Source organism: Rhinopithecus bieti, unplaced genomic scaffold (genome assembly GCF_001698545.2).
Source record: "Rhinopithecus bieti isolate Rb0 unplaced genomic scaffold, ASM169854v2 scaffold_2435, whole genome shotgun sequence".
Classification (NCBI taxonomy): Eukaryota; Metazoa; Chordata; class Mammalia; order Primates; family Cercopithecidae; genus Rhinopithecus; species Rhinopithecus bieti.
The window spans coordinates 2,138,956-2,166,939 of NW_016803909.1; the positions used below are offsets into that span (position 1 = coordinate 2,138,956).

The window sequence follows — 27,984 nt, forward strand, 5'->3', positions numbered from 1 at the left end:
GGGCAACTAGAAAGATGGGCTGGAAAAAACTACAACTAACACAATGGCATTTGAGTTTGAGAAAACAAACCTACCTCCAAACTACGGTAAGCAACTCAACAATCAGATACTCTATACGTCTTATAACTATTCCTGGAAAGCCAGGTATTGGGAATAAACAGGTCTCCATCCAGACACAGTCAAAATTCAGGAAGACAAATTTCTAGGTTCGCAGAATCAATGGGACTTGGATTGACTCCTACTTAGAGTAACCAGGGCAGGAAAACCAGGGCCCTTTTTTATTTCCTTTTGCAGCTATTAGGAATAAAATGGAATAGTACATCTTCTACAGCATTTGGTTCCTATGGTAATGTCTGAATTTGGTGGCAAGCGAGCGGCAATGATTCTCCTCACCACCAATGACACTGGGCATGAAGGAAATGGCACCTAGTCCTCCAGATTGTTTAGGAAATATCTCCCTACCATCTTGATGAAAAGTTTAGAAGTTTTAAATTAATTAACATTAAAAATTGATAAACAAAACACTTGATATTTATTGATTCAACTATTCATTCAACAAATGTTTATGTGTTGATTGAATACCCATCCTGTGCCAGGTTCTCTTTTAGGCACTAGGGATACACTAGAATACCAAACAGACCAAGAGTTTTTTTTTTTTTTTTTTTTTGACAGTGTATTGCTCTGTCACCTAGGCTGGAGTACAGTGGCACAAACATGGCTCCATGCAGCCTTGATCTCCTGGGCTCAAGCAATCCTCCAACCTCAACCTCCCTAAGTAGCTAAGACTACAAGCACGTGGCACCGCCCCCAGCTAACTTCTGTATTTTCAGTAGAGACAGATTTTCATCATGTTACCCAGTTTGGTCTCCAACTCCTGACCTCAAAGGATCTGCCTGCCTTGGCCTCCCAAAGTGCTGGGATTACAGGCCTGAGCCACCACACTCAGCCCAAAGAGTTTTACCTTCATGAAGCTAATAGTCTACTGATAAAGATAAGAAGAGCATATTTTAATATATAATACATGATGTCATTATTTTACATTGTTTATTCAACAATGAGTATTATGCATTCATTCTTACATTTAAATAAACATGTCAATGTTACTTACAGATCAAAAGCCGCACAAAACATAAAAAATGCAGGCATTTCCCAATCTAGAAATAGTTAATTTGCTAATACCCTGTACATACTAATGATCGCTACAGCTCCCATTTTCTCCAACCTTAATGCCTCCTTATTCCCAGCTCTTTGGTTTGCACTTGCCCTTTGGTTCTTCTCTGTTGTCTGACTGTTCACCATGCATCCATTTATTCATTGCACAAATATGTACTAGGAACCACTGGAGTGAGACCCTCTAGAACCCATTCACCTGTGTCTCTCAGGACTAGGGCCTCTTGGAGGTTGAAAGAGACCCAAGACTCTTATACTCATTGGGAACTCTCAAAATATTATTATAAAAAAATAAATAAATGCCAATTCACAGGGTTATTAAAATTTATTAAAATTTACTTTAAGGGCTTACATTTCACGTAGTAATTCTTTTGACAGGCACAATTGCAATGACAAAGGCAATGACTTTATATCTGGCCATATTTCACAGAAATGTCAAAAACTTAAATTTATAAAGCCCTCTGTGAAATATGAGGCCCTATTCAAATGGTCCTCCTGGTCTTGTCTGTCACCCTTCCCTTCTTGGCTGCTGGCACCTCCCTAACTCATTTTCAAGGAGAAGCCACCACACTATCTCCACATCTGAGTATCTCTATCCCATGTTCCACCAGTTAGAGCTCTTAAAACCTCCAGGGAAGCTAGCCTCAGAAGGACGGAGGACCCTATATTTGGGCTTAGGAATCCTAAATGCCCCAGGGCTCAGAGGTGCTATTACTGGTTTAGTGGTATTTCACACTTATTTCAGGTTTAAAAGAAAAAAGAAAAAAAAAAGGAAGAAGATTTTTGTGGCTTGCCCACGAATTGTATAACATTGTTCTAGGGGAAATGCATTCTGACCTCAAACTCACCTAAAACTACACATTTTTGAAACATGACATGTATGTTGAGGGCATTACATGAGACCACACTTTTTCTCACACATGGTAACTACATTTCCTTTTTTTTTTTTTTTTTCTGAGACAGAGTCTCAACTCTGTAGCCCAGGCTGGAGTGCAGTGTCATGATCTCGGTTTACTGCAACCTCCGCCTCCCGGGTTCAAGCAATTCTCCTGCCTCAGCCTCCTGAGTAGCTGGGATTACGAGCACTCACCACCACACCTGGCTGATTTTTGTATTTTTAGTAGAGACGGGGTTTTTCCATGTTGGTCAGGCTGGTCTCGAACTCCCAACCTCAAGTGATCCATCTGTCTGGGCCTCCCAAAGTGCTGGGATTACAGGTATGAGCCACCGCCCCCAGCCCTTTTTTTCTTATGTATTTTGCTTATATGTTTTTCCTACATATGGTAACTGTGAGTCTTTTTTCATTCAACTTGCCCACAAATGTCATTTTATATATATTTCTAACTTATACACATAATGGAAAGTAAAAAATGTCCTTGAGTTTATAGGGTAAAAAATATTTCTGTGTGTAGCTATACATTGTACATTTTATATTGATTGTATGTCAGATTTCTATTATAGAAAGCAAATCATACTATTAAGCATGAGATCATCTTCATTTAGATACACCATAGGTCAAAACACAGATGTTTTGTCTTCATTGTTGCTCTGAGAAACTATGATTCCTACGAGAAACATTCCCTCCACCATCAGTAAAATAAGATGCTATGAAAGAGGTCAAAGTATCTGACATCTAAATCAGAAAGTATTTTCTTTACATCTGCCATATTTCTATATGGTTACATGGGGATATATAAGCAAAACAGGTCTCAACGAAATTGAATTGCTTTGTGGCAAATGTATTGAATAAATATGTATTTATTGAGCAGCTACTATATTCTAAGCACTGTGGTAGGCCTGGAGATACAAAATAAACATGACTTGGTCTCTTCCTTAGAGGGGCTAACTCTTCATAAGACTCAAAACACAAGAAATAGACCCAATGCCCTTTTTTAAACTAATCACAAAAAATCAAGGAAAAGTAAAATAGATGCTTGTGAAAAGCCTCTTTGCAGAGTGAAATGGAATACTACATATTATGTAAGCATACCAATGAAAACATTATCAGTATATACAATGCTGGATGATGGCTATTTAAATATCCAAATTGAATGAACAAATGGTGGCTCACTATAGCCTCGACTTCTAGGACTCAAGCAATTCTCCCCACTTTGGCCTCCCTAAGTGCTGGAATTACAGGCATGAGCCATCCGTGCCCACCCAGATGATCCATTTTTTGACTACGGAAGATATGAAGCCAATAAGAATCACATAGACATCATTATCACCATTTATTTTTAACTTAGATGCTAGTGTCTCTACTTTTCTCTCTTTTTCTTCCTTTCCTTGTCTCTTTGTTGAACTTCTAATCTCCAGCTATGAGCTCAAAATACAAGGTATACACCAATGCAGATGTCCATCAACACATGAAAGAAATAGAAAATCTACTATCACTTTCTTGATGCTTTGTGAGGCAAACTCAATGAAACTATATTGCTCTGTAAAACAAAGTTGCTTACTGTTTTCATATATTCCTATTTCAACTTTAAAGAATATAAAGTAAATGTTTTCTTAGGGCAACTAAAACTGTTCCATCTAAAAACTAAAAACTGTATGGCCAGGCACGGTGGCTCACACCTGTAATCCCAGCACTTTAGGAAGCTGAAACCCCATCTCTACTAAAAATACAAAAAATTAGCTGGGCATGGTGGCAGGCGCCTGTAGACCCAGCTACTCAGGAGGCTGAGGCAGGAGAATCACTTAAAACAGGAGGCGGAGGTTGCAGTGAGCTGAGACAGTGCCACTGAACTCCAGCCTGGGCAGAGACTCAGACTGACTTACAGAGACTAAAAATAAATAAATAAATACCTAATAACTAAGTAGTCTTTAATATTTCTTATATTTAGTACATTACCTTCAATATTCATCCTCCTTAGAACTATCCTAAAATTCCTTAGCTGTATACATTTCTCATTAAGAGAGAAAAAATAATTTAATTTAGTAATTATTTAACTAAAAAATGTTTTTAAAGACATGGGAAAGTTATACTGCCATCTTGTGGTAAAAAGTTTGTTTACAGAAGCAAGCACTCCGGCATTTCCCATTCATAAACCAAGTCTACAACGTAGTATGTATTACACTTTAAAAATTTTCCTTGCGAAAGGAGTAGGGTTGAAGGAAAAAAAATCCCGTTTAGAACTTACATTCAAAAAAAATTATTATTCATACATATACCCAGTTTATTATGTTAAAGGCCACGAATTAAAACAAGAAAAGGTATTTGAGTCTCAGATACATAAAGAAAAACTATGCGTTTGGCACTATAGTTCCTGCTTAAAAATGTTTATAATTTATTATTACTATAATACATACCCTAGCCCTAAGAACTTTGAAGAACAAAATTATGGAATCTAGGAGTTTCAAGTAATCTCTAAGACCTACAAGTAATTATGACATTTATCCTAAGTTTATCAATGATTTCTATTTTTATCCAGGACTCTAATTCAAATTTTATAGCAAGAACCAACATAAAGAAAATAAATATTATATAAACAAAACAGTTTCTTCCATCCCTCTTTCTTACTCATATACATAAACCTATTTTCCATACACAGGTAAGAATCATAATTGAAAGAAAATTAATTCCCAAAGTACAGTCTGTATTTTTCAAGTGTAGAATTCTCTATCTATGCAAGGCAAAGATGCTTTGCAACAGTGGAATCTAACCAGAAGTTAACACACTTCTAGATCTAACTATATCTGCAGAAAGCTTTTCCTTTTAAAAAGAAAATAAAAAGCAAATCACCAAAATTATAGGAAGACAGCGCCATCTATAGGTCTGCACAAGTACAGAATAGTAATCTTGGATTCAGATATGAATGTCCACTGTGATAAACTAGACAATCAAATGTGCTGCCCTTGGGGGAAGCTCCAAAATAATGCTGCTCATTCTCAGATCTCTGGAGAGGATCTTGCAATTTACCCCAAAGTGCTTTAACCTACCTCTACAATCATTCCCCAAAATGACAGTGACATAACAGCCATAGAAGCCTCAAGCAATCAGAACAAAAACCAATGTTTTTCACAATTGTATTATTCTGATTTGGGATACTTGGTGGTCGATAAATATTGGTAACTTTTCAAGAAATATTAGCACATTGGTAAGTTCTCTCTCTCTCTCTCTCTCACTCCCTCTCTCTTTCATTCTGCAAAATTATTTTTGGCCATGATTCTATTTTAGGTGCCATCCAATTCTATTGAATTCTATTGAATTTCATTCTCCTTTCTCCAAAGAGGTTATATGTTCTCCCTACAGTAGTCTATTCTAGTTTTTCAGACATTAAATTACATGCGACTTAAGATTCCCTCCTTTTTCAGACAGGTCCCTCCTGTCCACTCTGGGGTTGCTCTCACTCTACTGAGTCACACCAGTATCTTCTTGGTTGTGTATAAATTCAATTAACAATACATGAAGGTGGAGGCTTGGCCCACTCCCTGTTCAATTGTCTGTAGCATCTGGCAGAAAAAAAGATGCCTGCATTAATGCTGACAGAGCCCCTGCTGGTTAATATGGAGAATTTCCTACTTAAGCTATGGCTGGCATTTAAAAATCTGCAAAAACAAGAAATGGACTGTTGTACAAAGGCAGACCCTGTTTGTTCATTAATACTCAAGTTTAAGAAAAGCTGTGGTATTTAACATAACCAGAGAGAAAAGAAGCCTTATGGGGGCAATACTTGAAGGGGCTGCTTACCTGATTTCTCATTCTGCACACTAAGAGGCAGACTGGAGTAATGGTGACAGCTCAAGCTTTGAAAGCAAAGAGCAGAGTTTGAGCCTGTGTCTGTCATCAGCCTTGAGCAAGATATTTAATTTCTCTGAGCTTCACTTTCCTCATCTTCAAGAAATTACAAATTGGCTCATGCCTGGAATCCCAGCACTTTGGGAGGTCAAGGTGGGCGGATCACTTGAGGTCAGGAGTTCAAGACCAGCCTGGCCAACATGGTGAAACCCTGTCTCTACTAAAAATACAAATATTAGCTGTGCATGTTCCTGTAATCCCAGCTACTCGGGAGGCTGAGGCAAGAGAAACGCCTGAACCCAGGAGAAGGGGGTTGCAGTGAGCCGAGGTCACTTCACTGCACTCCAGCGTGGGTGAGAGAGAAACTCCATCTCAAAATAATAATAATAATAATAATAATAATAATATAGATTATTTAAGCAAAGTAAGATGCTTTACACATAGTAAGCATTCAGTAAATGTTAGCCCTCAAAAGGTAAGATTTATCTCACTTTTTAAAATCTTATCATACTTATTGACTATGATAGTTAGGGAGGATCTACCCAACCCAAATAAATATCCCAGGAAGTTCACTTGTGACTATTAAAGATAACAAAAAGAGTGAATGAAAAGACTAAACTCAAAATAGAAATGGTACAAATATACAAAGAAGAGAAAACGAGGTTTGTTTGAAGGTCTGATATTAGTTTCAAAATCTATCTCTGAAACATCTTTGAAAATCATTAGAGTCCATTGACTCTCAATTTCATTTTATTTCAACTTTTTTTTTGACAGTCTCACTCTCTCACCCAGACCGGAGTGCAGTGGCCCGATCTCAGCTTACTGCAACCTCCGCCTCCCGGGTTCAAGCAATTCTCCTGCCTCAGCCTCCTGAATGGCTGGGATTACAGGCACCTGCCACCATACCCAGTTAATTTCATTTTATTTTTGCTGTATACCTTAAAAATGTGAGCCTGCAGAGCACAGAGAAGTCAGAAATACAGTTCTGGCAGTCACCTGCAAATAGACAACACTGAAACCAAAGAGTGAATGCGTTTGTTTGGGGAGTTAGAATGTGTAAAGCACAAGAAGAAAAAAAAATAAACAAAAAATCAAAACTAAATTTTAAAAAGAATGTGTAAAGCAAAGAACTTAGAAACACGTAAAATACCGATTTTTGAGGAAAGGGAAAGTGGAGACAATAGAAGACTAATCAAATAGGGGAGAAAGGTTCAAGATGGTTGAGTAGGATTTTCTGGCTCCACTTAGAAGAACTGGAATAGTGTATAGACAGTCACACTTCAAATACGTTATCCAAGACGGAATGCTGATGCTCAACACAGAAGACACAGGAAACACCAAAAGTGGGGAAGGAAGAAAAGAGGCAGCATCCCTGGTCAAGATTGGTTAGGAGCTGGGAGTGACTTACCCACATGAGGAAAGGGTGAGTGACAGACTTCCAGGAGCCCACATCCCACTATCAGATCATGCAATCCTAGCCACAGGAGAGCCCCTTGATCATCCCAAGCCCTGAAACTAACATAGGAAGTTGATGGGAGACCAAGGGACAGGGCTGCTCCGGGGAGGGAGCTCCCACACCATTTACAAGACCTAAGAAGCTACAGGAAGGTGCCATTTTCAAAGCTAGCCTCTCATAAATTGCACACTGTCCTACAGGCCAGCAGCACTAAGACTGATACAGTACAAAAGCTCAGGCTATCACTGCTGGGATGAGGAGTAAGATGGGAGCATTCCCACAGCCAGGGATAAGAAGCAAGCAAGACATGAGCTGCAGCAGCCATTGCCAGGAAGCGGGTGCTGTCAGGACGGGGACTGACACGTGAGTGAGCAGAATGAGTTGATGGTGGGAAGTGGTGGTGAGCTGGGTGGGGGCTCCTACAGCTAGGGTGGGGGAATAAGCTAAGCATCAGCTACCACTGCCAGGGTGAACCCCCCCAGGACTGGGGCTAGAAAGAAACATGTATTTCCTACCCACTGGCCCAGGCTGTTGCCACAAAGAGAGCCGCACCCTCTCCAGTGGTGGGGCCTCAATGTGACTGCTACTGTCCCTAACACAAGCACTTAGCCTGAGGCCTAAGGATCATCCCACCCACCACAGCTGGTGCCTACTCTCACCACTGAAGGGCCTGAACACAAGCCCCCTGAGCCTAGCTTTGCTCCTTCACTTCTCCCACCTTAACAGAGCACATAGCCCAGGGTTTCGACTGCTACCTCCTCAGCTGACCTATCTGCAAGCACCACCTGCAAGACTAGAGACTTTCCCACCCAGCACATCACATCTACTGCCAACATGAACACACACCACTCAGGACCCAGAGAAACATCCCACTACTGCTTCTGCCACTACCCATGCTATACTGGCTGCCATGTGATTGAAAACACACTCTATGACCCAGTCCACTGCTGCCACTATCAGCATCTGAGCAAGCCACGTGGAGGCCCAAAAATCAGACCTCTAGTAACCTCAAGTACAGGTGGCAGCATACATCATCCTGGGGCACAAAGATAGAGATACTCAACCCACCACTGTCATCATTGGGGCCTGTAGACTGGCCCACCTGGCATCTTAGTCCCCAGCAGAACATCACCACCGACTCCACTAATAATTGCACCCCAACCCACGCAGGTATCGCTAGTGCTGTTTAAAGCCAAAGAAATCATACAAAGACTACATTACTGCATGCACTCAGAATTAAAGCCAAAGTACCCTACCCAACAAACACTAAAGCTAGGTCTTCTGGAAGAAGTCCTCTCCCACAAAAGTAAGTTTTAAAATAGGAAGAAGTGACTGTTACACCAGATGTGCAGATATCAACATAAAGACTCAGGAAACATTAAAAAAAAAAATCAATGAAATATGACTCTCCAAAGGAACACAGTAATTTTCCAGTGATAGATCTTAATCAAAAAGACATTTTCAAAATCCCAGTTACAATGCAAAATATTGATGTTAAAGAAACTCAGTACAAAGCCATCAGAAAAACAATTCAAGATATGAGTGAAAATTTTACTAAAAGTTTTTTTTTTTTTTTGAGACAGAGTTTCACTCTTGTTGCCCAGGCTGGAGTGCGATGGTGCGATCTCGGCTCACTGTAACCTCTACCTCCCCAGTTCAAGCAATTCTCCTGCCTCAGCCTCCCAAGTAGCTGGGATTACAGGCATGCACCACCACGCCCAGCTAATTTTGTATTTTTAGTAGAAACAGGGTTTCTCCATGTTGGTCAGGCTGGTCTCAAACTCCCAACCTCAGGTGATCTGCCTGCCTCAGCCTCCCAAAGTGCTGGGATTACAAGTGTGAGGCACCATGCTCAGCCGATATTTTTTAAAAGAACCAAATAGAAATTCTGGACCTGAAGAATTCATTGAAGGAAATAAAAACTACATTTGAAAGCTTCAACAACAGAGTAGATCAGGCAGAAGAAAAAATCTCAGAACTAAAAGACAGGTTTTTTTTTTTTTTTTTGGTTTTTTTTTTTGTTTGTTTGTTTTAAGATGGAGTTTCACTCTGTTACCCAGGCTGAAGTGCACGATCTCAGCTCACAGCAACCTCCACTTCCCAGATTCCAGCAATCCTCCTACCTCAGCCTCCCAAGTAGCTGGACTACAGGTGTGTGCCACCACGCCTGGCTAATTTTTGTATTTTTCGAGGGACTGGGTTTTAACAGGTTGGCCAGGCTAGTCTCAAACTCCTGACCTCAGATCGTCTGCCTACCTTGGCCTCCCAAAGGGCTGGGATTATAGATGTGAGCCACCATGCCCAGACAAAAGACAGTTCTTTTGAAATAAGCTAGTCAGATAAAGGAAAAGAATAAAAAAGAATAAGCAAAGGCTTCATGACATTTGGGACAACAGACAGTGACTGAATTTATAAATTATCGGCATCCTGGAGGACAAAGAAACAAAGAAAGGTTTAGAAAAGTTATTTAACAAAATAAAATAAGTCTAGCAAAAGATGTAAACATTCAGATACAGGTGGCTCAACAATACCTAGGAAGATACAATGCCAAAAAATTTTCACAGCACATTATAATCAGACTGTCTAAAGTCAAAGATAAAGAGAGAATTCTAAAAATAACAAGAGAAAATCATCTAGTCATCTATAAAGAAAACTCCATCAAACTAACAGTGAATTTCTTAGCAGAAACCTTACAGGCCAGAAGAGAATGGCATGATATAGTGATAGTGGCAAGAGAAAAACAAAACAAAACCCAAAAAACTTTCACCCTAGAATACTATACTCAGCAAAATTATTCTTCTTAAATGAAGGAGAAATAAAGGCATTCCCAGAAAAGCAAATTCTGAAGGCATTTATTACCATTAGACTGGACCGAGAAGAAATGGTCAAGGGAGTCCTAAATCTGGAAGTGAAAAAATTAGATCTACCATCACAAAAATACACAAAACTAGGCTGGGCCTGGTGGCTCACACCTATAATCCTAGCACTTTGGGAGGCTGAAATTGGCGGTCCACCTGAGGTCAGGAGTTTGAGACCATCCTGGCCAATATGACACATCCCCGTCTCTACTAAAAATACAAAAATTAGCTGGGCATGGTGGTGCATGCCTGTAATCCCAGTTACTTGGGAGACTGTGGCAGAAGAATTGCTTGAACTCAGGAGGTGGAGGTTGCAGTGAGCTGAGATCGCACCATCGCACTCCGGCCTGGGTGACAGAGTGAGGCTCCATCTGAAGAAAAAAAAAAATACACAAAAGTATAAAACTCACTGGTTAAGCAATCACACAGAGGAGGAAGAGAAAAGAATTAAATGGTATTACTACAGAAATTCACCAAACCCTAAGGACAAATAATAAAAGATTCACAGTTTCTAAAGATTGGGAAAATAAAATTAATTAATTAAAATAATAAGAGAGAAGAAAGGAACAAAGAATAAATATACAAAGCAAACAAAACAATATGACAGGAACAAAGCCTCACATATCAATAATAATCTTGAACATAAACATTAAATAATCCACATAAATGATACAGAATGGCTAAACAGATTTGTTAAAAACTATCTTCCAACTATATACTGTTCACAAGAAACTCAACTTATCAATGAAACACATATAGGCTAAAAGTAAAGGAATAGGAAAAGATACTCCACACAAACAGAAACCAAAAGTGAGCAGGAGTAGCTACAATTGTATCAGCTAAAACAGGCTTTAAGTCAAGAAGAGCAGAAGAAAGACAAAGATGGTGATTATGTAATGATAAAGGGATCAATCCAACGAGGATGTAAGAATTCTAAATATATGTGCACTGTATACTGAAGAACCCAGATTCATCAACCAAATAAGACTAGATCTAAAGAGAGAGATAGACTTCAACACCCCACTTTTATCACTAGACAGATCATCTACACAAAATATCAACAAAGAAACATTGAATTTAAACTGCACATTAGACCAAATGGACCTAACAGATATTTACAAAACATTGTATCCAACAAGTGCTGAATATACATTCTTTTCAGCCACACATGGCACATTCTCCAGGACAGACCATATGTTATGCCACAAAAAAAGTCACAACAAATTTTTAAAAATAAATCATATCAGGCCCGGCATGGTGGCTCATGCCTGTAATCCCATCGCTTTGGGAGGCCAAGGTGGGTGGATTGCTTGGGGCCAGGAGTTTGAGACCAGCCTGGCCACCACGGGGAAACCCTATCTCTACTAAAAACACACAAAAAAATTAACTGGGCCTGGTGGTGCATGCCTGTAATCCCAGCTTTTTGGGAGGCTGAGGCACAAGAAATGCTTGAACCCATGAAAACAGAGGTTGCAGTCAGCCAAGATAGTGCCACTTCACTCCAGCCTGGATGACACAGCAAGTCTCTGACTCAAAAAAAAAAAAAAAAATCATATCAAGGATCTTCTCAGACCACAATGGAATAAAATTAGAAATCAATAGTAAGAGGAACTTTTGAAACTATTAAAATACATAGAAGCTGAATGACATGTTCTTGAATGACCACTTGGGTCAATGAATAATTAAGATGGAAATGGAAGAATTCCTTCAAGCAAATGAAAATTGAAACACAACATACCAAAACCCATGGGATACAGCAAAAGCAATGCTAAGAGGGACGCTTATAGCACTGAATAACTACAGCAAAAAAGCAGAAAGACTACAAGTTAACAATTTAACAGTGTACCTCAAGGAACTACAGAAGCAAGAATAAACTAAACCCAAAATTGGCAGAAGAAAAGAAATAATAAAAACAGAGCAGAACTAAATGAAATAGAGACTAAGAAAACAATATAAAGGATAAACAAAACAAAAAGTTGGTTATTCAAAAGGATAAACAAAATTGATAAACCACTAGCTGGCATAACCAAGAAGAGAGAAGATCCAAATATACAAAATAAAAAATAAAAAATGAAACATTACAACTGATACAACAGAAATACCAAAGATCACCAGAGACTATAAATAACTAAACGGTGACAAACTGGAAAACTAGAGGAAATGGATAAATTCCTGTAAACATACAACATACAAAGATTCAATCAAGAAAAGATAGAAAATATGAACAGAACAATAACGAGTAGCAAGATTGAATCAGTAATAAAAAGTCTCCCAACAACAACAACAAAAAGGACCTGCTGAATTCACAGTCATATTCTACCAAATATACAAAGAAAAACTAATACGAATTCTCCTGAAATTATTCCAAAAAACTGAAGAGGAGGCAATTATCCCTATCATTCTATGAGGCCAGTATCACCCTGATACCAAAACCGGAAAAGAACAGAACAAAAAGAGAAAACTACAAGCCAATGTCCCCAATGAACATAGATATAAAAATCCTCAGCAAAATACAAGCAAACTGAAACCAACAGCACATCAAAAAGATAATACACCATTATCAAATAGGATTCATTCCAGGGATGCAAGAATAGTTCAACATATACAAATCAATGAACAAGATATATCACATCAACAGAATGAAGGACAAAAAACATGATCATCTCAATAGACACAGGAAGAGCATTTTATAAAATTCACCATACTTTCTTGATAAAAATTCTTAATAACTAGGCATAGAAGGAACATACCTCAAAGTAATAAAGCTCATGTGTGACAAACTTATAGCTAATATCATACTGAATGGCAGAAAGTTAAAAGCCTTTCCTCTAAGAACCAGAACACTGGTTCTGGGTGTCCACTTTTACAGCTCCTTTCCAACATAGTATTGGAAGTCCTAGCCAAAGCAATCAGCCAAGAGAAAGAAATAAAAGGCATTCAGATTGGAAAAGAGGAAGTCACAGTATCCCTATTTTCTGATGATATAATCTTGTATCTAGAAAAAAACTTAAAGATTCCACCAAAAAAGTGTTAGAGTTGATAAAAGAATGTAATAAACTTTCAGGATACAAAGCCAACATATAAAAATCAGTAGCATTTCTAAACACTAATAGTTATCTAGCCAAGAAAGAAGTCAAGAAGGCAATCCCATTTACAATAGCTGTAAAAAATATAAAATACCTAGAAGTAAATATAATTAAAGAGGTAAAAAATCTATACAAGGAAAACTACAAAGCACTGTAAAAGAAATTAAAGATGACACAAACAAATGGAAAAAAAATCCCATGCTCATAGGTGAGAAGAATTAACATCAATAAAATGCAACATTGCCCAAAGCAATCTACAAATTCAATGCAATCCCTATCAAAAATTTGGCTTCACAGAATAGAAAAAAAATCTTATAATCCATAGCAAATCAAAAAAGAGGCAAATTAGCCAAAGTAATCCTGAGTAAAAAGAACAAAGCAGAGGCATCACATTACCTGATTTCAAAATACAAATACAAGGCTATAGTAACAAAAACAGTACAGTATTGGTATAAAAAGAGACATATAGACAAATGGAACAGAACAGAGAAACTAGGAATAAATCCACATATTTGTAGCCAACTGATCTTTGACAAAGCTGACAAGAGGCTCTGAGTGGGGAAAGAATACCCTCCTCAGAAAATGGCACTAGGAAAATTGGATAACCACATGTGAAGAATGAAATGAACCCTTTTCTCTCACAATATACAAAAATCAACTCAAAATGGATTAAACACTTAAATATAAGACCCCAAACCATAAAAATACTAGAAGAAAACCTAGGGAAAACTTTCCTGGACATTGGTTTCAGCAAGGAATTTATGACTAATACCTCAAAAGCACAGGCAACAAAACAAAATAGACAAAAGGACTTAAACTAAAAAGCTTCCACATAGCAAAAGAAATAATCAACAGTGAAGAGATAACATGTTGAATGAGAGAAAATATTTGCAAACTATTCATCCAACAGGGCACTAATATCCAGAATAGGTAAGAAACTCAAACAACTCAAAAGGACAAAGATAAATGATACCATTAAAAAGTAGGCAAAGTACACGAATAGACACTTCTCAAAAGAAGACACACAAATACATACATGAAAAAATGGTCAGCATCACTAATCATCAGAGAAATGCAAATCAAAACCACAATGAGCTATCATCCCACCCCAGTCAGAATGGCTATTAATAAAACAACAAAATTAACAGATGTTGTTGAGAGTGCAGAGCAAAAAGAACTCATGCTCTGTTGATGAGAATGTAAACTAGTATAGCCACTACTGAAAACACACAGAGATTTCACAAAAAACGAAAAATAGAATTACCACTCGACCCAGCAATTCCACTACTGGGTATCTACACAAAGGAAATGAAATCCACATATCAAAGTGATATCTGCACTTGCATGTTTATTGCAGCACTAGTCACTATAGCAAACACATGGAATCAACCAAAGTGCCCATGAAAAGATGACTGGATAAAGAAAATGTGGTATTCATAGACAATGAAATACTCTTCGGCCATTAAAAAAAAGTACTAAAATCACGTCATTTGCAGCAACATGGATGAAACTGGACGTCATTATCTTAAGAGAAATAAGCCAGGCACAAAAAGACAAATATTGCATGTTCTCACTTAAAATTTGAACGCATGGAAGTAGAGTAGAAAAATTTATAACAGAGGCTAGGAAGGGTGAGCGAGGCAGGAGGGCAAGGATAAAGAGAAGTAGGTTAAAGAGTACAAACATACAGTAAGACAGTAGAAATAAATTCAGGCCGGGCACAGTGGCTCACACCTGTAACCAGAGCACTTTGGGAGGCTGAGGTGGGCAGATCACTTGAGGTCAGGAGTTCGAGACCAGCCTGGCCAACATGGTGAAACCCTGTCTCTACTAAAAATATAAAAATTAGCTGGGCCTGGTAGCATGTGCCTGCAATCCCAGCTACTCAGGAGGCTGAGGCAGGAGAATCACTTGAACCCAGGAGGCACATGTTACAGTGAGCAGAGATCATGCCACTGCACTCCAGCCTGGGCAACAGAGTGAGATGTTGTCTCAAAGAAAGAAAGGAGAAGGAGGAGGAGGAAGGGGGTGGGGAGAAGGAGTGGGGAGGTGGAGGTGGGTAGAAGGAGGAGGAGAAGAAATAAATTCAATGTCTCACAGCAGAGTAAGATGACTATACTTAAAATGTATTCTATTTGAGTAATAGACACCCTGAATATCCTAAGTTGATCGCTATTCATTATATACATGAAAAAAATTTCTCATATATTCCATAAATTTGCACAAATGAAAAAAGAGTGACCAGATAAAAGAAGAGGGTAAAATCAATCACAGAGACAACTTTAAAGGGAAAAACTGATCAGTGACGTGAAATCCCGCAAAGATTAGATAAAATTAGGAATGAAAAATGGCAGTTAACAATTTCAGCATAAAGGTAAACGTGGATATGCCAATTATAGCAGGTTGAAGACTGAGTGAGGAACTTTTCAGAAAGGTTGACCAGGAAAAGAGGAACACAGGACTATCGCTTGAGATATGGGCTGTAAATCTGACAAACACAATATGAGAAAAATACAATAGAATGTCTGTTGTGGGTTGGTCCCAGAAAAAGATATGTTGAAGTTTTAACTCCCGGTACCTGTGAATGTGACTTTATTTGGAAATAGGATCTTTAAGGATGTAATCAAGTTAAAATGTGGTCATACTGGATTGCAGTGAACCCTAATCCAATGACTGGTGTTCTTATAAGAAGAGGGACACAAAGATAGAGACAGGGAGAGAACGGCCAGGCGCGGTGGCTCACGCCTGTAATCCCAGCGCTTTGGGAGGCTGAGGCGGGCGAGCCACGAGGTCAGGAGACTGAGACCATCCTGGCTAACATGGTGAAACCCTGTCTCTAATAAAAAAATTACAAAAAATTAGCCGGGCGTGGTGGTGGGCGCCTGTAGTCCCAGCTAATTGGGAGGCTGAGGCAGGAGAATGGCGTGAACCCAGGAGGCAGAGCTTGCAGTGAGCCGAGATCACCCCAATGCACTCCAGCCTGGGCGACAGAGTGAGACTCCGTCTCAAAAAAAAAAAAAAAAAAAAGATAGGGAGAGAACACCAAGTAACAAGGGAGGCAGAGATTGGAGTAATGTGTACACAAGCCAAGGAATACCAAGCATTGCTGGCAACTGCCAGAAGCTAGGAGAGACGCATGGGTCAGATTCTCCCTCACTGCCTCCAGAAGGAGTCAACGAAAGAAGAAATTTCTGTTGCTTAAGCTGCCCAGCTTGTGGTGCATTTTTCTGGCAACACCAGCAAATTTATACAAGGCCTACAGATAATAATGAAAAAATACAGATCTAATAGAATATTTACAATGTATATAAACCATGATAACATCAAAGTGTCAAAATAATTGACACAAACATAATAAAGATACTAATCACTTGGAAAATAACTATCTTCTAATTTAGATACAATAACAATATGAGAATGAAAGCAAAAAAAAAAGGAAATTGGTAAGAAAAATCAATCAAAATGTAGTACAACTGTAAAAATCCTGCACTTTTAACCTGGTTCCTTTCATTCATTGCCATTTTAAAGGTACCACCAGGGAAGGGTGAATTGGGAGGAGTGGGGAAGATGAAGAAAAGTGGGTTAAAGTGTATAAACATACAGGAAGAGAGAAGGAATAAATTCAATGTTTGATAGCAGAGTAGAATGATAATACTTTAAAATGTATAAATCATTTATACAGTATTGTTGTAAGTATTATCTAATGACTAGAATCCCTGAATATTTCTCTGTCTTCATAGTAGGAGCCTAAGAATATTCTATGGCTTGGACTTTTCATATTTATTTGTTAATATGATCAACAAACATTTCTGAGCCCCTACTTGCTATACTCTGAAACACCTGGTTTCCAATACCCTAAGATGTTGTAGTCAAGGCTGGGGGGCAAAGGGGAGGTGAGGAAGGGCTGGTTTAACCACATGGTTTTAAAACATTGTGTAAAAGTTGTTTTAAGTTTTATGTCAGTTGAATCACATAGCCACATATTAAGGGTAGTTATACTTTTAAAACATCTTTCAGGAAGGTAGTCTAAAGTAAGAAATCCTTTAAAATGTGGTTATGCAACTCATATTTTATTTGTTCTTAAATTCTGATTTTTGAGAACTAGATTTTCTTAAAGAGAGACAAGACTACATTTTACTTAAAATACATCTTTTAAAAGTATTTTATAATTAATTTGAGCAATAGGGTTGCTTCCTCCTATGTGCTTGAAATAAGGGGTTTTTTTTCTCCCTAATTACCCAGATAATGGGTTCCAGCCACCCTTTGATGTGTCATAAAGGCTCACCTGTTTCAGTACAACCTGCTACTTATTATCAAAGAATTAGTTTCCCAAATCCTGAATTTCCAAAGGTGCCATTTATCCAAATCAGATGTGCATCCCCTTTGCACCATTTTGAAAAAGAATTTTCCTTGATCAAAATTTTAACCTTGATTACCCCCCAGTGTATAAGCCCTTTTATTATGTAGTTCAAATTAAAATCCAAAGGACTTCTAGTATACATACCATTAAGGCATTTATTTTAACTGTATTTTAACTATGATATTAGAGTAAGAAAAGGGAGTAATCTTGTGAAAATGAAGATACCTAAGAAATTTGAAAGCATCTTGCATCTTTTCATTAGCCTTTTTAGGTTAAAAGCCTTGGACTCTCTCCCTATTAAAATATTGCAGCATTTGCATATACTCTCAGATAATTAATCTCCCAAAAGCCTATTCATTAATCCCAGTTTTCCCTCCCTCAAAAAAGTCTTTCATTTCACTCTTTGAAGGTGATTAATGAGATAACACTACACAAAGTACTTGAACTGTGTTTAGTGCAAGATTGGAAAACTTGTTCCCAGAACACTTTGAACTAAAACAATTAATTTAAATGAAAGCAATGAACTGCAGGGAGATACACAAAGTAAAAACAGAGTAATTGATGGACATGTACTTATAAGATGCCAGGGACTGGCTGGGTGCAGTGGCTCATGCCTGTAATCCCAGCACTTTGGGAGGTTGAGGTGGGCTGATCACTTGAGGCCAGGAGTTTGAGACCAACCTGACCAACATGGTGAAACCTCATCTCTACTAAAAATACAAAAATTAGCCAGGCATGGTGGTGGGCACCTATAATGCCAGCTACTTGGAAGGCTGAGGCAAAAGAATCACTTGAACCTAGAAGGCTGAGGTTGCAGTGAGCCAAGATGGCGCCACTGCACTCCAGCCTGTGCGACAAAGTGAGACTCCGACTGAAAAAAAAAAAAAAGAAAGATGCCAAGGACTAAGGTAACACTGGAAAGGATGAAAGAGCAACCTGGAAATTTTGGAAAATAAATCAGTCTTGCTAGCACGGTGATCTCACATACACGACACATAGAAGGTGATAATGCTATAGAAGGCATTCAGAGTGGGACTGGAAGTCTTTGAGGAATATGAGTAAAAGATTCTGGGAGGCAGAAGGAGGGTAGTAGAGTTGCCACTATGGAAGGAAATTCAGTGTGGACAAGGCCTAGGAGTGACCTCAGGAGGAAGCCTGACGGGTCCTAGTAAGAACAGGACCACTCAGGGGGCTAAGAGGACATCGTCACAGATCCTGGGAGGTTCTGAGGTTGGGTACAAAATCACTGTGAGAGTTTGGGGAGAATGATCATCTGAGTGGGCCTGATCCTATATGACATGGGAAATAAGAACTACCCCGTGGTCTTTGGGAACACATGGAAGGGTCCAAACTGATCATTAGGCAGAATGGGAAGGTCTGATACGGACCCATGCTTCTAGCTCCAAGTTAGAGCTGATCAAGCACATGACAGGGGAGCCTCCTAGACCCCTGCTGATGTGTAGACAGAGTAATGATGTCATATGCAGGGGGCTGCTGAGGCCAGAGATCTTGGGAGCCCCAACATGTTTAGGGGAATTCTGTCAGACCTTATGTCAATCCATTTGGTGTCTTTGTGAGAAAGAGAAAAAGGTGTCCCTTCCCCCAAGTGAACACATGTCTGTTCTAGGATGCACAAATCATGGAGCAGAGCATGTGCTAGATTTCAACTCCTACTTGGTCTCATGTCCAGAGCTCTTTTTCAGCCCACAATGTGTCCAACTGCACGTAGAGGCCCTGAATGGATGGAGAAGTAAAATAACTAAATTTTATCTTGGCTAAAGGATAATGTTTGCCTAGATAGATGAAATGATTTGGAGTGAGCAAGATACTACTTAGTGGAAAGTCTGTACAGATTGTATTTGTAGGTAAAACAGTTATTTTAAGGAATGTAAACTAATTACAGCTACAGAGATTATAAGGACTTGACTTTGTCTTTCCAACTGCTATAGAAATTGTTGCAAGTATGTGCAACTATGGCACCTTCATTATTCCCCTGTGCATCAGTTTCTGTAAGTGGGGGTTATAATAGTGCTTGCCTTGTGAAGTTGTCGTAAGGATTAAAAATGTTAACACATGCAAAGCTTAGAACTGGATCTGGCATTTAGTATTTACTCAATAAATATTAGCTTGTTTTATTATTTGCATCATTCATATGTTAATAAGAATGTTAAAGCTGGATTGACTATAGAGTCCATCTGGGAAACATTTATGCAAAAAATCATTTTCAATCTGGGCCTTGGAAAATGGATGGAATTTCAATAGGTAGAGATATATCTTCTTGATGAAGCTAGGAAAGTTCTTTTTAGGTGTTTTGAAGCCATTAGGCAAACAATTAGTGAGAGGAAATATTTGCATTTTATTTAGCACAATATCTCACCAGTTACCTCTAATCCTGCTATATATTCTAACGGGGATCGAAAGCCTCTAGCCTTTCAGTTAAGAAAACCTAATGAACCAGGTTGTTTCCTTATCTCCATACAAATAAAAATATTAGCTTCAAAAAAAAGTAAGAGGTAAGATATTCTAGGGAATCAGGAATAAAGGTGTAAAGTACAAGTAACAGTCAAGAATGGTCAGCAGACCTGTTCAGGAGAAACTGAATAAAATGTGTAGGAGAGGAGTGAAAAATAAGACTGAAAGCTAAACTGAGGGCATATAATAGGGAGTATGAAATTCATTCTTCTGTCCGGTCAGAAGTGAAAACCAAGAAAGATTTTACTTGCAGTTCTCTGCAATTTGGCTTTGACCTTCCCCCTCTATAGAGCCTTTTTTTCTCAAAGGTCTTCTAAACTTAAACTTCTAAACAGTGCTTCTAAATTTTAAAGTGCAAATCAATGACCTGAGGCCCTCCCAAAATGCAGATTCCGATATGGTAGTGAAACATTGCAAAATTGTAACTGAGACAGTGAAATAAACCTGACCTAACCAACTCCATCTTGCTTCTAACCTCCAAGCTGTCCTTGTTCATTCCTGGGTAAAGGCCAAACTAACTTTGGCAGGAACTTCATTTATAGTTTACAGTTTAAAACAAAGATGATAATAGCCCTTTCCCAAGACAGAACCCCTTCTTGCCTGGAGACTAGACTGCCTTTGTGGGACTAACAAATTAGCCAAAAGATTAGAAATTATGGTTTAGGAGTCACACAGCTGGAGGTTACAAGATTCTGACCCTTCCCAAGTTTCTCCTGGGGATAACATCACTATTGTAAAGCCTAAGATCAGTGCTTGAGATATTTTGCAGACCCTGCACTTGATGGATCAGCTGGCATCACCTACATCTAACTGGCTCATCTGATCTTGTAGCCCCCACCCAGGAACTGACTCAGCATAAGACAGCTTTGACTCTCTATGATTTCATCTCCGACCTGACCAATCAGCACTCCTGACTCTCTGACTGCACTCCCCCACCCTCAATGCTTGGGGAGACTGATTTGAGTAATAATAAAACTCCAGTCTCCCACACAGCTGGCTCTGAGTGAATTACTCTTTCTCTATTGCAATTCTCCTGTCTTGATAAATCGGCTCTGTCTAGGCAGCAGGCAAGGTGAACCTGCTGGGGTAGTTACAGTAGGTGAGGCCTAGGATCCTACATTTTCAACAAACTTCCAGATGCTACCATACTCCTTCCTGCAGCTCATCCATGGACCACATTTTGAGTACCAAGGGTCTGATCCAGTAACCTCTTCTCATTCTCATCTTGCTCAACAATGCTAGTCCTTGTTGATCTTCCTGAAGCTCTCATCATTGGTTTCTCTGACTCATTATTGGCTTCTGTGATTCTCTCACCTGAATCTTTAAATTTACATTTAAAGACCAAGCTTTAGATGTATGCATCAGTTTCCTCTGACGTGTAATGTATTGTCCAGGCAACTGTCAGTGCATCAATCTCTTTAGTCTTTTAAATGAAAATATTGCAAACCATCTTCTTATAAAAGACAGACCTATATCGTTACAGAAAATACCTATTGCCCATTTCATGATGTATCTGGTTTCTCTGGAAAATAATCTCCCCTGAAGTTCCCTACCTCACCTGTCCCACCAATCTGCATAGGGATTAGCTACAGTTGATTGGTACATAGGTGGGCCCCTACTAATGCTGGGTTATTGTTAGTCTTTCCCCAGGATTTTGGACTAGAACCAAAAAAAAAAGCAAGTTAGTCTCTCACTCTCTCCAGGAAAAAGAAGTCAAGAGCATATATACATGGAAGCTTTTGGGGATCACATTCTGATACACAGACTAAAGAACAACAACAACAACAACAACAACAAAAAAAAAAAAAACAGTCAACTGTGAGAAAGAGGACTGAGGAGGACACCAGGGGAGCACAGGGAAATAGCTTCAAAGTGTGGCACCCTGACAACCTCTTATATCTCCACATGGACCAGGCAGGCAAGGTTAGACCACAGACTGCACTGAGCCTTGGCAGAATGCCCTGTGATTTCTCCAAGTGAAAGGGTAGATAAGCAGCCTGGGGAGGAGCTGCTGTCCTGTGGAAGACTGCCACAAGGCCGCTTCTCTTCCCTCTCCCTAGTTTCAGTTGAATGCAAGACTTTCCACCTTACCCCCACGTAAGTTACAGCTGCAGACCTCAACATAAGTCTATAAAACTGCATAGCTGTGGTTTAGAGGTAGATCCTTAACAGCAGAGTGACCCCCTCATCCCACCTATCCTCTGGTCTCTTCTGTTCAGTGCTGACTGTGGTGCTATGGGCACAGAGAGCTGGCACTATGATGTCTTGCTTTTGCTGTCTGTATAACTAATAAACTATCTGACTGCATTTGGGCATGCTTACTCCTTACCAGGTAAATGTCAGAATGTGCAAGCCATCCTGACAGGTGTAGTAGTAATACTTGGGACCCTATATATTACCTGCCTCCCTGCTGCCTTAGGAACATTTGACTATTTAAAGAGAAGAGAAGGAGAGACTTCACTTCCTGAGTTATCCTCAGCACTCCAGCCCCTTATTCCAGTTTGCTCCAAGAATGCATCCCAGACCTTGAATTCCACCAGATACCCTGGTATCTCTCTAATAAACCTCCTAGTTTCTTTTCTTTTTCCTCTAAGAAAGCCAGCCTGTATCTTTGGCCTTTACAAACAAAAGGTCATCACACACATACACACACACACCCCACAAGTGTTGTATTCAAGGACAATATCAGTGATTAGAACTACAGTGCCAGAGATTCTAATGCATTTTCTGTTTTTATTAAAATTCTTCCTCTCTTGTGTATTGATTTCTATCTGGCCCTTGACCAAGTATATATAATATGATTAGCCCACATGTATCAATAAAGATAAAGTTTTATGAAAATGTTTTTGGCCAAGTAAAAGAAAATATAATTCTTTTTTACTATTATGAAAGTATAAATTACTCTAATCATTTATTAATAACTCCATAGTATTAACTATGTAAATCAACTTTGCTGCTATTTTTAATTTATCTTATAAATATCCTAACTTGCATTTGTATTAGTTACATTTATAAGAATATATGATGGAATCACACATATTTATGCCAAGTACTTATCACTCAGAACAGCGCAAGTAAGATTAGAGTTTGATCTACTTTTTTTTTGAGACAGAGTCTCCTTCTGTCGCCAGGTTGGAGTGCAGTGGTATGGTCTCCGCTAACCGCAACCTCTGCCTCCCGGGTTCAAGCGATTCTCCTGCCTCAGGCTCCCAAGTAGCTGGGATTACAGGCGTGCACCACCACGCCCACCTGATTTTTGTATTTTTAGTAGAAATGAGGTTTCACCATGTTGGGGAGGATGGTCTCGATTTCTTGACCTCGTGATCCACCTGCCTCGGCCTCCTAAAGTGCTGGGATTACAGTCGTGAGGCACCGTGCCTGGCCGAGTTTGATCTACTTTTAACATTCTTTGAGTTTAGCTGTGCCTAATACCTAGTATGATCATATAAATTAGCATACAGGTGCTTATGAGTCATTAGTCTTAGCTTAGGATGTTAATCAATTGGCCTCATTTTCTCTTTGGATGAGCTGAGTTTTCTTTGATCAGGGTCATAGACTACAAATCAACGAGTCAGGTTCAGAAGACAGAACCTTAGGCATTGTGGAATTTTACCAAAAACGGTAAATAAATTGGTGCAAATTCATCATGACAATTGGAAAACTGAAAGAGCAAGCAGTGGGGCCACTGCTATGGGTGGTGGCTCACGCCTGTAGTCCCATCACTTTGGGAGGTCAAGGGGGTCAGATTGCTTGAACCCAGGCGTTGGAGACCAGCCTGGGCAACATGGTGAAACCCTGTCTCCACCAAAAAAATATATATACCCTTCCCCTACCTCCCCCCAAAAATTAGATGGGCATGGTGGTGGGTTCCTGTAGTCCTAGCTACTCGGGAGGCTGCAGTGGGAGGATCACTTGAGCCCGGGAGGTTGAGACCAGTCTTGGCAACATGGTGAAAGCCCATCTCTACAAAAAAAAATTTTTTTAAATAGCCGGCGTGGTGACGCGCATCGGTAATTCCAGCTACTCAAGTGGACTCCGGAGGCGGAGGGTGCAGCGAGTTGAGATCGCGCCACTGCACTCCAGCTCCGGTGCCTTCCAGTCTGGGCAACAGAGCGAGACTTCATCTCAAAGAAAGGAAGGGGAAGGGGAAGGGGGATTGATTTCACAATTTTCTGTAAGAAATGAATGGTTCTAATGTGATATTGATGAAATATCATCTTTAAGAAAGTGTACAGATTGTGAGTGACACACGTGGCTGCTTATGGTACTCCTGAGATGCAAGTAGGTCATGACATAATGATAACCAGTCATAATTTGCAGTAGCCCCTTACAAAAAGTCCAAATTTGTTTGAAAATACAGTAACTTTTACTAGTCGAAGTTATCATTAAACATCTTCTAGTCATTGCTTTAACATGATTTATTAGAGTTACCATAATATAATTTATTGAAAGAAGGGCTAGATTTATAAAATGTTTTCTGGTGATGAGCCAATTATGGCAATTATTTTAATTATATATTTATAATAAAATGCATGACTGTAAGATTAAATTTTAAACCAAATCCTAATTTATATTTTAAAATAGCTTTAAAATACTTGCACATAACACATCTCGTGGTTAGTAACTTTCTCCAGCTACATTTAAAAGTATTTCCGAAATTACAACATTTTTTCCTAAAGGTTTACTTTTTCCTCACAGCATAACTCTATAAATTAACGTGAGCCCATTATATTAAAGGTGTTTATGTGTGTCACATATGCATTTAATTTTAATATCTTTATTTAAGGCACGAATATCCCCCAAGCAAGCACAGTATACAATAAGAAGTCCTGTGGAGTCCTGTAAGTACTTTAATGAGGAAGGCAGGATTTATGTAAGATTCGCGAGCTTGGAGAAAGACTCTACAATTGATAAAACTAAGTCAGAGGGAACTGGTTCATTTTCAAGTAAAATAGCTTGCAAGACAAAAAGACCGCCTCAAAGTCGCTGCCCTTGGGGCTCTCCCACTTGCTTTACAGGCTAGGAACGGAGAATGCCGGGAACCCGAGAGCGGCCGGCGCGGATGCCGAGGCAACACTACTTGGGGCACCCGGTACTCGCCGTTAGCTCCCGGCCTCCTTTGCTGTCGCGCTTCCAGGGGCTCAGGGACTGCTCCCGGAGCGCGGAATGTTGAGGAAGACGGCAGAACTTCAGTAGGGAGACCTGTCTGGGAAACGTTTTCAGGACACGCGGTGGGGAAAGCAACTAGCCTCCGGCGGGGCAGGGCGGGGTGGCCTTACCTGCAGAACCACCGGCCACGATCTGCTGAGAAGCCTCGCGCACTAAGCCGACTTCAGGCTTGGCTGACATCTTCGCCGGGGGGAGGACGAGGGAGTGGGCTGAGATGCGTGGGCGAGCTCGCCGCCTGCACAGCCTACGAATCTAGAGAGCCCGGGCTGGGCCGGTCCTCGGGCGGGTTGGCTCCCTGTGGGGCAGCAATCCGGCGACTGCTGGAAAGCGAGGGTTCGAGGCGCAGATTCGTCGCGCGGTCTCCGGCGAGTCGGAACCTGTCCGCAGTGCTTTTGCAGAGGCGCCCTCGGCTCCGAAAATGTCTCTGGAAATAAGACTCGCGGATGGGGTTGGGTTGGCTCTTCGCAACGGGTCAGGCTTTGTCTCCTAGATTGGCGCCCACGCCCTTCTCTATCTGGAGCCTCCGGCAGAGTTTGTCAAACTGGACGCGCTGCCTCTTATAACTCAAGTGAAATGACCCAGGCCTGGAGCGCCAAGTGCAAAGCTGGGACGACCGTTGCACCTTCTGGCATGCCAGAGCACAGTGAGGTTCAAAAGAAGGGACAAGTGAATAAATTCCTCAGTTAGTTACCCTGTAATTGTGGTCTGTAGCAGCTAAGTCAAAGCAAATCTAATTTACACTTACCTTACAATAGAGCTAAGGTAGTACTTTACCAAAAATGGTTTTGATTTAAGGTAAAAATCATACCTCATCAACTTGAGTTTTATTTACCTAAGGACCAAAAGAAGAAAAAGCCTGCTTATCAGTAGTTTCTTCTGTACCCAGGTCACTGGTTCTTAAAAGTGGTTTTAGTACCCACAGCAGTAGCATAATTTGTGAATTTGTTAGGAAATCAAATTCGTGGGCCCCACCCCGACCTAAACTGAATCAGAATCTCTAGGGATAGGGCCCAGAAACAAGTTCTCTGTTGGTTGTCATGAACGTTAAAGGTTGTGAACCACTGACCTAAACAATTGAGGAACATTAAGGAACTTACAGTGTATTCTCTCTATAAAAGGTTTGGTTATTCGTACTAGCCTCTTAGGATAGTTACCAAAACAAAACTACTAATTTATACTCTTTTTAAACTACAAGTTGCCTATGAAAGATATAAGATTGTGAAATTCTCCAAAAATACCTGCCACACCCCTAACAGACAGGAGATGATAAGAGTAAAACAGAGAACTGGGAGGCTTTAGAAGCCCTATTGTAATATTTCTTAAAACACATTATTTAATGCTAAACATATTTAGTGTGAGCCATATAAAATTGCCATTTTGGAGGTCAAAACCGTTGAATATCAGCAATTAGTATGGTTCAATTTATGTGATTTCTAATGTACCAAGTGCAATAATTTGGTTTCATACTTGATTTTTTATTTCTTAGGCTGAGTCATTAAAAGTTGATCAGTGATATCTGGCAAAATTATTTAAAGTGCTTGAGGAATTGGGGAGACTTGCTGCTTATGTGATCAGATACACAAAATGAAGTTTTCATTTCATTAAATATTTGATTAAAACTGCTAAGTTTGAAAATGTTTACCAAGAAATAGTTTGCAGAAATTTTGCTAACTTGATAGAATAAAGGCTTTTGGGCAATATCTTTCAGACTTTTACTAATTAAATATGGAATCTTCAGTGCAATATAGAATCACTTATTCAACAAATATTGAGAACCTGTTATATATTAGGCATAGACACAGAATTTCAGAGCTCATAGAAAATGTTTTCCTCATTTTTCAAAGCAGAAATTGAGTTTTCCAAGATCACTCAGGAGTAATAGTATAGCTGGGATTCCATCGCAGGATTCCTTCTTTTGATAGCAGTGGATTGTAGATTTAAATATTAACCACAGGCTAAACAAACTACATTCTGTCACACAAATAGCCCCACAAATTAATTCCATTTTTTTTAAGTTTTTAAAAATTTGGTCACAACTATTAAACCTCAATGCACACACTGAACCAAATTCTACACTGAGAGCTCACTAAGTGTTAGCACTTGCCTAGATACTGCAAATATCACTATAAATCCCCTTCCCCCATGCCACGTACAGTCTAATGGAGGAGATCCACCTTGTAAGTAAATTTTTGCCTTCCCTACATTATCCAGGAAATGCAATAATACTTTCAGGTCAAGATTTAAAGACAACCTTTTGACATAATTATTTCCATGAGTGTCTTCCCCTCTGAAGATCTTATCCAGGGTAGGTGGGAGCAAGCTTGTATCTCACTAAAACCCAGCCTCTAAAAAGCCCTATGGATTCAGTTAGAGAAGTCCCAGTTATCCTTGTTAAAAAGTTACTTCCTCTTTTTAACCTCTCTGGGCTAGAAGAAATATCTTTGAGTGAAAAAAGCAAGACTTGATACCACATATAATCCAGTCCTATACCTCTAGAATACTAGAGGATATGGGGCCTAGGCATGAGAACATTCTAGAGGTTGGGAGTCAACAAGAGTGAAGACAGAGCCAACGAGTACTCACTGTGCTAAACACTCTGCTAAACACTCTGATAATGGAATGTAATTCTCATCTGCAGCTAAATTTGCTCATGGCCAATATTGGAATGCTGG

The 27,984-nt window shown here is 39.6% G+C and overlaps 1 protein-coding gene across 2 annotated transcripts in view; it reads right to left on the bottom strand.

Moving 5' to 3' along the window:
• Positions 1-26,984, bottom strand: part of SLC25A21 (solute carrier family 25 member 21) — a 523,908-nt gene extending 496,924 nt beyond the window's left edge. For both annotated transcript variants that reach the window (XM_017858964.1, XM_017858970.1), the window contains exon 1: positions 25,423-26,984. In XM_017858964.1, coding sequence (XP_017714453.1) covers positions 25,423-25,492 — 70 coding nt within the window. In that variant the 5' untranslated portion in view covers positions 25,493-26,984. The remainder of the gene's footprint in view (positions 1-25,422) is intronic.
• Between the last annotated feature and the right edge of the window lie 1,000 nt (positions 26,985-27,984).